Source organism: Oryzias latipes, chromosome 1 (genome assembly GCF_002234675.1).
Source record: "Oryzias latipes chromosome 1, ASM223467v1".
NCBI lineage: Eukaryota > Metazoa > Chordata > Actinopteri > Beloniformes > Adrianichthyidae > Oryzias > Oryzias latipes.
Genome location: NC_019859.2, coordinates 15842581 through 15855541, shown reverse-complemented (window position 1 = coordinate 15855541; position 12961 = coordinate 15842581). Strand labels below are relative to the sequence as shown.

Below are 12961 nucleotides of genomic sequence, written 5' to 3'. Positions count from 1 at the left end.
GGAGCTAGTTGCCAGGTCAGACGAGGAAATCAAAGACGTTGATGGATCTACTCGTTTACAAGTGGATGAATCCGTCTACAAGTGGATGCATCGGGATGGGGCGGAGCAGGCAGCATGAGCTGCTGATTGAAGCTTCTACATTCCAACTATAATCTTTTTTGTCAGCTCCTGATTAACAGACTTTGACTTTAATAAAGAAATACTCGGAACTGTATTTTAATATTAATTTTCTTTACATATGTCCTATATAATAAGAACATTTTCACAAAAACATGTTAAAAACATCAAAAAAATAATTGTCATCGAAGCGGGTGTTTAGAACGGGTTTAAATCAGGTAAGAATAAGGAACTCTTTGTTACGTCTAAAAAGCACACTTACCTGACAGTCTGGAAAAGTGTGAGCAAGAACGATCCCTACGTGGCCCTGGGAGACCAGACAATTAGAGAGGTGAATAACAATGCACAGAAGTGCCACATCAAACAAGAGTCCCACCACAGTCATGTGTATTGCTTCCAACATCCTTCCAACTACACAGCCTTCTCATGAATATAACGACCAGTCTGCTTGAGGGCATGGCCGGGTGACAGCCGAACAAAAGGCATTTAAAGTGAGAAAGAAAAAGTGTGACAGAATAAAAAAGACGCGCTCCGTTTCAGGAGATCTTTAATGGAGCGGCAATCTAATGTAGCAGTGCTCAGATGTAACAGTGAGACAAACGCCGGACCGACGGGTGATTACTGTTACCGTTCCACTGCAGAAATCCACGATTGTATCTCCTGGCCTGGCTAGGTCCGTAACCATGGCGATTAAGTTATTCAGCTGTTGCATCTTTCTGATTGCACGAATATTTGACATTTTACCTAAGAAAAACAGAAAAACACAAACATATTTTATGAATAGAGATGAAGAGGATTTTTTTGATGCAGTGAAGCTGAATTAATATTTAGGGATTACAAAATTAGAAAAAAATGTACATTTGATGTTTATGTAGGATAATAGATTATTCTTTATAAACCTGCATAGAAAAGTTCTTGCAATAATTTATTAAGTTAATGAACCCAAATATTCCTTTTTAGGCTTTAATTTAGTGAAGCAACTTGGAGGCTTTCAAGCCAGCCATAACAGCTACAGCGCACAGAGAAAAAAGGCTTCCATTCTCTTGCCCACATCATTGTAGCCAATTGTCATCAGGTAAGTGCATATTATCTGGCTTAAAAAACATGAGTCCTGAGGCAGAATCAGCTTTCTTTGTGCTTGTGGCAGATCTTCCCGCTACAAGCTCCATCAAAGTCCATTATCAGGAAAACTCCCAGCAGTCTCTTCCTGCACCCTTCTTTGGTGAACTCAAAGCTGACACGAAACCACTGGTGAAATGTTTTCTTTCATGCCTTGGAGGCATCTCTGGGCCGACCTCTGATCGGATGTTTGCCGTCCATATGGCGAAGTGTCCTTGCCTCTGGTGGAAGGTTGGCCCCAGTGTTTGGCAGTGGAGCCGCCATCAGGATGTGAATGTGTGAATGGGACTGTGACTCTAAAGCGCTTTTGGCCTTCACAGAAGGTAGAAAAGCGCCATAAAAGTATACACCATTTACTATTTTACTATCTTTGGTTCATAGATCCTAAATCACAAAAGTTTCATTTTCTTGTGGGTTTAACCCCCACGATTAAAACTGTAAAATATCAAAAAGAAATACTATTTTAATACTATGATCCTTTGACTTGCTTTTCTTCACCTCCAAACTCAGCTCTTTGTCAGAAAATCCCAGTCTCATGGACAGAGCACTCAAAAGAAATGACAAATGAATTTCAATAAAGGTGTAAAGTGAATAGCATCCCTTGAAAATAGACAACTTTTTGGTTAAAAACTGAGGTTTTTGATGCAATTGAAAGAATTTAGATTCCTGCTGCCAAAAGCAACAAGAAGTATGATGAAATTTGACAAGGTAGGAAGGTGGAATATAAATTATGGCCTCTTATGTAGCATTAATTGTTCCATCAGTCTACTAAAGTGCTGGCGTGAGGCCATTTCGATAAGGTTCACTTTTCCAGTAATGCATATACTTTGCAAGGCTGGACAGGTGATTATAAAGGCAGTTTCAGAGTCACAGTATCCTCAAGTCATTTCAAATTAGAATTCATTTTTGCAAATGTAAGTGTGATGCAGTTTGGTGGATGAAAGGAGCTGAAAGGTGTGGAAAAATACTACTTAAACAATAATCATCGAAAAAAGAGTTTCGATTTCCATAAAAACTCAAAGATGCTCACAAGCGTCTATTGATCACAAATGCACTGGTTGATGGTTCTGCAACAGTCATTTCCCTGCTGGTTCCATCACACAAAACGCTACATAACAACTAAAAAAATGAGCTGTGAATTTAAGGTGGTAAAAGAAAAAGGATGACTAATATTCTTAAAAAAAAAAAAAAAGTTTTCAGCATTTCTAACTCACTCTCCACACTATATCTATTACAGGGCAGCTTTTAAATATTGAGCTCCTGTCTCATTTTTAACAATACTAAACATGAGTGTAATAAAAAGAGCAAAAATCCACTCTGATGCCTCTTTCCATCAGGTAAGGACTATTATATGTACTGCAGAGAGGCAAAGTTACACATCGGTTTCAGTTAACAGCATCTCAGAAATTCAAATGGTTTAGTTAACGTCTGAACTTTACTATCACACTGTGTATTTTTAAACTTGATTATAATCTTTGGTTCAGTATGTATTTGTGTTCCCACTTTATTGTAGCAGTTTGATAAGACATAAAGGCATAATCTACTCTCATAAAACTTAAACTTCTTAAAACCTTTAAACATCCTTACTGGTGTAGCAGTATCTCTACCATAAACGTATCACAAACAAAATATCTTAAATTGCCTTTCTATTTTTGTTTTAACAGATGGAGATTATAGGTAGTGGGCCAACAAGTCCCAGATTTTGGGAGATGGGTCACCTATATCAACCGACGGGCCCTCATGAGACATCATATATCATTGAAGTACCAGATACTCCACGGAGAAAGGAAATGAATGATGGCTGGGTTGTTTAAAACAAGTATGATCCGTCATTTTGAGACATTACAAATTCTTCAATCCGTTACAGCTATGGCATAAGTTTCTAAAGTGTGAAGAGTGATGTGACGTGAGAATTCTCAAACAAAGAAAAAAATAGTCTTGAACTTTAGTTAAGTTTACACAAAACTTATAGAATACAATATTTCCATCAGGCTGTACATGTGTTTTTTTTTTCTTTTCTTTTTAAGCTACAATGATACAAAAGCCTCATCTGCAACCAGGGCAAAGTTTGAATTCCCTCACTACTCCCCAACCCCTTAAAGACCATATAGTGCGGGACTATCCTATGCAATTTGGAAACATGCTCACAACCTTTTTTTAAAATGATAAATATGAAGCCACCCATTTTCCGAAGTCAAAACCTGAAAAATAAGAACGTTTTCCAAAGACTATTTCTGAATCCACTTTGTTCTGATGTTAACAATTTGGATGGTTTATTAAAATTAAAATTACTTTTTTTTTTTTCTCAAATGACAAATCATTAAAAAGCTATTTATTACTGTCACTATTTGTCAACTGAAAGAGCATTGATTTCCCCTTGTTTTTGTGCAGAGGCTTCTGGGAAATTTCCAAGTCCCTGCATTTTGGGAATTGTAGATTTGGACAGCCCAACAAAATGGTGAACACACTTTATGGTGCACTAAGTAGTAAGAAAATCAGGACAAAACCCAGGTCTTTGTGATTTATCAACAACAACAAAAAAAGAAATAAAATGAATGTCAATCTTTTGTAACTGCAGTCTTCTTCTTCAAATGGAATTACCAAGTTATGAAAAAAAGAACTACTGTATTCTTGGTGGAAATGGAGAAAAACAACAGTTTTATTGCATGTCACAGTGTAGAATTGAGCAAAACATACATCCTATTACAACTTTAGATTGAATCAAAACAATAATTAAATTATCTGTAAACCCTAATCAGGGGTTATATGACAATGTCAGGTAAAAAAAAAAAAACAATGAATATTTCAATAAAGATAATATAGACAACTGTTAAATAAAATTAACTAAAAATATTCCTAATTTTTTGTTTAAAAGTTAAAATATCTTTAGAATTCCCAATAGTTACTCTATGAGCTTACCTCATATGCTTTTTCACAAGATTTATTACGAAAATTATTACATTACTGAACACACCCAACAATAGCAAGGCTAGAGACAAATAAATTACCGTATGTATATTAATTGGTAAATGAATAATCAATCACTTAAGCAATTACTGGCTGAGAGCCCTATAAAATCCTTAATAGCTTTAGAGATCATATTCGTCTAATGACAATTGAGATAAGTTGCTAAACAAGTGACTAATTTCTAAGATTCAACAGGAACAAATCATCTTGTTTTTTAAAGGACAAAACACAGCAGCTGATGAAATATTTTCAAGAACACTGTTTACTGATTCTTGCCGCTGTCACTTATTATTACAGCTGAGGCTTCCCAACACGTAATAATTAAGTCATTTGTAGCTCTTGAAGTCTACAGCATTTCAAAGTTTATTGCAATATAATGTGTAACTTCTAAAAAAGGGACTATGCTTTCTTGTACTATTTTTTCTATTGAGCTGATGTTTTTCTCCAAAGATAGAATTTTTTTTAAGTTTCACTGCTTGCTAACAAATTATTGTTTTTATACAAAAGTTTCCCCTGCAACTGTCTTAGAAAAAAGGCGGAAGATGGAAATTGCATGAAATTAGATCATGGCCACTTTGAAAAACTGCCCATTATTCCGAAAACAAAAAGAAAATGAATGGATAAAAGTAATCAACCAGGCCTGAATGAAGTATTCATCAAAGCATAGACTCACTACCAAATTACAAATCATTTCTATGTAAGAAACAAAAAGAAAACGGAGGATTTCTCATCCTCCCTTCTTGTGCCACTCTTCTTTCATCCTGCTTATTCCTTTTCTAATTTTATCACATCCCTCAAGCATGTGTGATCAACAATCAAGCACAATCACGCTTGCTGGGAACTGATACCGTTTGTCCGAGCAAACCTCTTTGATGAACTGCTGAGACGAGCTGGCAGGTGGGCATAAAATGGCGTTGTGATCATTACTAAGCCAATGTGTCAGCAATCAGTCAGACATTGTACAGCCGTGTGAAGCAGGAACAAAAACGACAAAGAAAGAACATTTGGACTTCTTTAGGAAAAAATAAAAAAAATATCCAATAAGTGATATCTTCACACTGTATTAGGATAAAATATTAACATCCAATGGTCTGGAAAAGCGAAGGGGTGTGCTACAGACGTCATGCACGTGCATATTTAGTCAAACCCTTCAAATCCATTCTCACATGTACAATTAATGTCCCCTATAAATAAATGCAGAAGCAACTCCCAGAACCCCATTCTGGAGCAGTCTTTACTTGCAGAAGGTGCACATGTAACAAAACAGTGCTATGGGTATGCATCTCCAGCGTGTGCATGCAGGCCTCATTGATATGCGATTTAGTAAAAATGTGTAATCAACAGAAAGCCTCCATTTCTGGGCTTTTCATTAGGGAAAAAAAGGATACAGCCAAAATATTCTAACTAAAAGACTAAAATTAGTATAACAAGACTGCATTGTATAACCTTTTGGCTTTATCTCACACCTTGATGGTTGGTATAATGCCCTTCTGTGTCTTGCACAATTCACTAAGGAGACTTGATTTTATATGCGATCAAAATTGTAACCAGTATTAAAATTCTATACACCACCATGGGTAAATAAAAAAACATCTATTTTCTTTTGGTAAATAGCATTTTTTAGATTTTTTTTTGAAGCACTGATGTCAAAACTCTCAGCGCTTAGTTCATGCTAAAGTACCATACAGAGACATTCACTTACTTGCCATACTGACCAACTTTTGAGTTTTGTGGTCCCTGTACCTTCCCATATTGCCCAGAATACAAGGCTTCAAACATCTTTTGGTTTATCTTAAAAACATTTCTAGTGGTCTTCTAATTATGATTACCGGTGTGCAGTTTTTAGCCAAAATTAAAACACCTGTGTCGTTTTCTAGAACATTATTTCTGCAGAAAGGCGGGAGTTCATTAGAAATTTACCTCCGAGTTCTGGACGTGACCGCTGGCAAGGAGCAACCCCACACACCTTCTTGTGTGTGACCCATAGCTGAAACACGTATCTAGTCGTCTACAAGTGAATGAATCAGAGTGGAGTGGAGCAGAGAGCTTGTGCCCCACGGTACTTTCTACGTCATAAATACCAATTTTTTCAAACTGCATTTTTTATCTGCTCCGGATTCACAATGATTTGAATAAAGAAATAATAAAAGCTGCAATTTTAAGATCAATTTTCTTACAATATGTCCTCCATCATCAGAAAAATGCCAAAAGAACATGTAAAAACACATGATGGGTTTATAATATGGTGGTGCTGGTGGATTTGGGAAAAAATAAAAACAACCTTCATGTCACCATTATGATTAATAATAATAAAATGCTAGAACTTAGAGTTAAAAAGAGTTTTTGTGACTGAGAAGCAGCTTTTTTGATAGGGATGACTCAGGCTTTTTCACCTCCAAGAACTAAAGCAAACCGAAAGCCTTGCAGTGATTGTGTCATTGGGGGAGACTGAAGGTCCATTATCCTGTGTGCCGTCTTTAGCGCTTGTGTTAGGGCTGGCAGTGAGCCACCATGTCTTCTTTCATCTGTAGATCTGTATCAGTAGATCTGTCCATGTCCTTATCAACCAGGTACATCACTAGAAATCAAATGTAGAGGCATAGTTGTGACACTTGGGGGGATGTGTAGGATATCACATCTATCATTCTGGACATGCTGGTATGCAAAGGAATTACAAGCAGAACTGAATTGAGGCTTTGATTTAGATGATTAAATTGATTTTTTTGTGGGAACTTTAAAAAGTCACTGCTATCTCTTTTTATTAGTGTAAAGACGGCACATTTGTTGGAGTCCTAACAACCAAGGATTTTTATGGAGAGTAATAAATATCAGTATTAAACAGCCATCCATAGTTCTTTGTCACTAACACAGTTGTGGAAGAGCCTGTAGCTGTAACCCGCTCAAGTAATGCACTTTCTTGTTTTTTTTTGGCAGAGTGAAAACATATTCTGGATGGGTTCCCAACACAAATGCATTTGTTGTCAGAGAGCAGTCCAGTACTTAAATCCACAAAACCCTACATCCTGACCTTGAAGAACTTTTTTTTTGTTAAATTTCTACTATTGATTAATACTTTTAATACTGTGTTTAAGAGATTACACTAAAATCCCAAACTTTTGAAGTGTTGTCCAGCACTTGCATGGGGGTTCTAGTTCCCTTATACACACTAAATGGAGAGACTTGTGTGAAATATCATCAAAAAGTCTATTTCAGCAAGTTAGGAGCAAATGCTTCTCCTAGTTTAATCTAAAACACAGGTGCCAGAGCAGCTAATGCACCAACAGCTAAAGAAAGATGGATGGGAATGTTTCAGTATTCCAAGGGAATCATAGTCTGTCCTTAAGAGCTGATGATGATCCTGACTCTGTGCCAGGAAAAATACAGACAGACTTCCTGAGAGTCCTAAATTCACAGTAACACAGTCCAGACAGACAAAGTAAAAGAAAAAAAACTGGTTCCATTAGACTTCATCGCATGGAGTAAACAGAGCATAATGATACGCATCAAAGGATCTGTATGGAAACAAGAGCTTCATTGAGCAGTCACAGAGCAACTCCATGTCACGTAAGGACATGCACTCTATTGTCAAGACTTCATGAGAGTATTTAAAATGTGGATTTATTAAGAAAAAGTAGGTGGCAACATACATAAACAGCCACTGTCCTAAACAGATATACATATAAATAATACCAAAAGCTGCATTTCCTGCTGAAACCGCCGCATGATAGAAATAACATGCAGGCAACGTCAAAATCGATCAAAGAACAGTTATTGTTAACTTACAATTTTAAAAGGTTTGTATCAGAACTCTCAAGACTGAATTTCAAGTTTGGTTTATTTCAGAAATTACTTAACCAGAATGCTGTTAAAAACCTAAGGCACATGGTGGGTTGTCGTTTTTGTTATTTGTGCTCTTTATGCGCATTCCTGTCAATCAGTGAGCAGTTGTTATTATAAAATAGTTATCTTAAGAGTGCAGTGTAAAAGCAGACAATGTTTTTTGCACACTAGCAAGACTGGCTTTAGTGTTGAATGTTGATACTTTGTGTGAAAAACTATTGTGAAAAACTTATGTGAAAAACTAAAGCATTTTTTAAACACAATCCCTTCATTTCATGGGCTCGTAAGTAATTGGACAAATGAAATAACTGAAAACAAAATGGTCATTACTAGTATTTGGTTGAAAACCATTTGTTGGTAATGACAGCCTGAAGTCTTGAACCCATCACATCACCAGATGGGTTTTCTGCTTCTGAATGCTCTGCCAGGCCTTTACTGCAGAGGCTTTCAGTTGCTGTTTGTTTGTGGGCCTTTCTGTCTGAAGTTTAGTCTTCAACAAGTGAAATGCATGCTCAATTGGGTTAAGATCAAGTGACTGACTTGGCCATTCAAGAATATTCCACTTTTTTGCTTTAATAAACTCCTGAGTTGCTTTGGCTGTATGTTTTGGGTCGTTGTCCATCTGTATCATGAAACGCCGCCCAATCAGTTTGGCTGCATTCACCTAAATCTGCGCAGGCAGTATGTTTCTGAACACCTCAGAATTCATTGGGCTGCTTCTGTCCTGTGTCACGTCATCAATAGACACTAGTGTCCCAGTGCCACTAGCAGCCATGCACGCCCAGACCATCACACTGCCTCCACAGTGTTTTACTGATGATGTAGTGCGCTTTGGATCATGAGCTTCTCCACGCCTTCTCCATACTTTTCTCTTGCCATCATTCTGGTAGAGGTTGATTTTGGTTTCATCTGTCCAAAGAATGTTTTTCCAGAACTGTGCTGGCTTTTTTAGATGCTTTTTAGCAAAGTCCTATCTAGCCTTTTTCCTATTCTTGAGGAATATGAGTGGCTTGCATCTTGCAGTGTACCCTCTGTATCTACTTCCATGCAGTCTTCTTTTTATGGTAGACTTGGATATTGATCCGCCTACCTCCTGGAGAGTGTTGTTCACTTGGTTGGCTGTTGTGAACGGGTTCTTCTTCACCATGGAAATGATTCTGCCATCATCCACCACTGTTGTCTTCCGTGGACGTCCAGGTCTTTTTGCGTTGCAGAGTTCACCAGTGCTTTCTTTCTTTCTTTCTTTCTCAGGATGTACCACACTGTTGATTTTGCCACTTCTAATACTGTAGCAATTTCTCGCATGTTTTTTTTCTGTTTTCTCAGCTTAATGATGGCTAATTTCACCTGCATGGAGGGCTCCATTGACCGCATGTTGTCTGTTCACAGCAAAAAAGAGTCCTCTAATTAACTCCAGGCAGAAACAAAATTAGAAAGAATGTGTCTCTGTCCAAATATTTATGGTCCTGACTGTATATTCACCCGTGGGACATTTTCTGATTATCTTGTCACTCACAGAGTGTGTAGTGTTTAATAATTTACTCTCTTTACTTTTCTTCCATTCCTTGAGACACAAAAAGGTCCCTTGTAAATGATCAGAGACACTTGATGTCAAGAGAAAAAGTGCTTAGGTAAAAAGGGCTATAAGTGGAAATGAGCGTCCAAATCCCAACCCAGCAAAAACCAAACCTGCCTGCATGAACAATTCATTCACTTTGCTGGTCTATAAGTACCTAAAGCTCTACTTATCATAGTCTTAAAAGCAAAATTAAAAGTGCAACTTAAAAAGAAATACATTCAGTTACAGCAAGTACATAAAGTTCAAAGTTAAGCTTATTTAAATATCGCATCATAAAATGCAAACCCATTTATGTCCGATTATTTTGTCTTGTCGCACAAATCAGGAAGAAAATTGTTAGACATTTAGTGTTTTTACATAATTTAAATCTACACTCTTTACATAAGCACTATCTGTAGTGGAAAGGTCAAAACTTGTCACAGTAGTGATCTGAAGCAGTGAGACTTTGGGTTCAAATTTTGATAATACAGTGACTCCTTGTTATATATTGCGGTTCACTTTTAGCAGTCTCGCCATTTCACTGATTTTTTTCAATGCAATTTTGCATACTTTTTTTTTTTTTTTTTTAAACAGGGTGTCACGTTCTGTGTCCTTATTAATTGTAGATCTTGTTAATCAGTCTCCTCTGTACCGTGTCTCAGGTACAGGATGTGTTCAGTTTGCCAAATTGATATAAAGATCTTTGCTTTCATCCTATAATACTGGATTTTTATTTTTCCACGAGGGTTTGAACTTTTAAAAAGTTAAAACAAGAGAGAAACGTGAAAATTTTCATGTCTGAAAAACGTATATAAAACGTGTAGTGAGGGGTTTTACATCTTAAAACATCTGTATTCCTACTTCACGTATTTCACAAACTGTAGGTTATTTTTAGAACGTAATTCCCGCGATGAACACAGGAACACAGTATTTTTTTAAACACTTTTCAAATAGTAAATTAACTACATTCAATAGAGAAAATGTGTTAATTTACTTAAAAAGTATAATACTTTTGATTATATGCAGTTATTGCTAAATAAAACTGTCAGACATCCAGGAAGGAAATACACTGAGCTTCAACTTATTTTAATCCTATTGCACTGGTTTGAAAAAGGAAAAATTAAAATAGCAAAAGCTCACTTTTTTGTCATCTTTAACAGAAAGTCAAAGTTTTGTCAACACCTCTATACAAATATGCTAAAACTACAAAAACAAAAGAAAGTGAAGATAAATATACAAAACAAATTTCTCAAGAGCAATCGCTGACTAACAATGGAGTGACGGCCAGAGCACCACCTGACATGGCTGCAGGCAAAAGGTCTGCATAATTACTGAACTCCAACACTCCTTCTGACAGGTTAAGGCACATTCCCAATTTGTCTGCAGTGCTTTCTTTCACAATGAGCATACATCCAAACGGAGATGTCAGTTTTGCACCAAGGAGTACATCCAATTACTGACTTTTATAACAGAAGTGTTTTACAAGAGGGAAAAATTGTTTAAACAATTGTACATTCTTAGCATGGCAAGGAGGAGTTCAGAAATGGGAAGATTTGAAATCAAATTTTTTTTTTCAATTTTCTTTTTAATATTTAAATATGCAAATATTTTTATTTATTTAGTAAATTGTGTTTTCAAACTGTCAAGAACAAAGAACTACACCTGGGCTTCAGTTCATATGCATAGGAATTAGGATTTTTGGACATAATCACAACAGTGTAACTCATCAGGCAGTTCAGGAAGCATAACAATGTACATAACAGGGCTGCTTTTTATTCATACACACCAAGAGCTGTATAAAGAGTCCAGGTTGGAAAACTCCACTCACCTATTCTATAAAGAGAAAAAGCAGTCTGTTGGGGTAAAATATAATTACAATAATAATATTTATTATCCAACCCAAAAACAGTTTTAATCCTCTTTTTATTTAACCCTTTCTTTTTGACAAATTTTAATTCACTTTGCTCTATTTTCTTCATTTTTTAGTGCACACTGTAAGAAAAGAACATAAAACTACTGAACTAGGGAAAATGATGGAAGGCTTAATTTAATACTATACCTAACTAAAATAAAATTTCCTAAAAAGGAAAAAAAATGCAAATAACCTTTTTCTGCCATCTTCACTTAACTTAAATTACTCAGAAAGACATAAAGAAAAACTGTTCTTGCTCAAGAATAAAAAAAAGAATGTGGTCACCCAACACTAGCCAAGTAAAGGTAAAAAAAAAACTAACTGAAGACAGAACTGTTTCAATGGTAAGTAAATGTTTAACCATTCAGCAGTTGTAGTGTAAACTTTATGCATTTGAGATTATTTTTTTATCCAATAATGTTCTGTTTCTGTCGAAGTATTGAAGAAAAAATCCATAAGAAAACTCATGATCACATAGAAAAACATGAAATCAATTAAACTTGATATTTTTTAATAATCTAGAAATATTTATGATAAATAATTCTAGATGGCTATAGAGCTTTTTAGCTTAAACGATCTTAAAAAGGAACCAGGCTGCCAAAAATGTGCACACTTTTTTTATATAATTATTGCTGATAAAAATGACATAAAAGTGATAATACATTTAATAAAAAGGAAAATCCTTGGTTTAAAATCCATTAAACAAATATTGCTGAGTAAGACTTTTGTTTTCAATCCCAAGTTTACTCAGGTGAAATAAAAAATGTAGAGCATTAAATCTACTCTGAAGAGAACAGTATTTACTCTTAAAAAATGTATTTGCTACACACCTCTTTTAGTAGCTTGCAGCTTTGTGGTTCTGTTAATTAAATAATCTATACAGAAATGAGGCCACTTATACTCTACAAAAGCAACATGGCAGCATGCCGGAAAAACTGTGCGTCTTCCTGTTTACCGCTTTTTAAGGATGCGCTGTGCAAACTCTGCTCCGTCTTAACTCCACATTCTGCTTTTATTCAGCACACATTCTCTACTCTGTGTAGTCTGGCAGAACTGTCAGAGAAAGGGAGATGGTGGCCCAGAGGGTTCAAACCACAAGAATGTTGAGTAAATGTTTTCTTACGCCTGCAGACTTCAGAAAAATGTTCCAGCTTGTAAATGTTGAGAAAAATAAAAAGAACACAGTTGAAGGAAAATGTTGATTAAAAACTGAATACATATTTGTTATGCTTTTGATAAATTAATGAACTTTCATTTATTGATGTAGTTGTTTGTTGTAGTTTTGTTTTTAACCCTTGTGCTATCTTAGATGACCCCACCCTTCCATTGAGGTGTTCTCCCTACCATGACAAAGGGGGATAAAGGTGGAAAGATTTCATGTAATCCATGGACACCAGTGAAGATCACAAATCATTGAAGAAAAAAGGTTCAGAGCACTGTCTAGTGGG

At 35.9% G+C, this 12961-nt stretch overlaps 1 protein-coding gene across 3 annotated transcripts in view; it reads right to left on the bottom strand.

Annotated features, from left to right (window-relative positions):
- Nucleotides 1–12961, bottom strand: part of gstcd (glutathione S-transferase C-terminal domain containing) — a 55489-nt gene that overhangs the window by 22224 nt on the left and 20304 nt on the right. For 2 of the 3 annotated variants that reach the window (XM_023957331.1, XM_023957336.1), the window contains exons 6-7: nt 746–861; nt 380–424 (exon numbers count right to left, since the gene is read on the bottom strand). In XM_023957331.1, the coding sequence (XP_023813099.1) occupies nt 380–424; nt 746–861 (161 nt within the window). The remainder of the gene's footprint in view (nt 1–379; nt 425–745; nt 862–12961) is intronic. The other variant, XM_023957340.1, reaches the window with a different exon arrangement.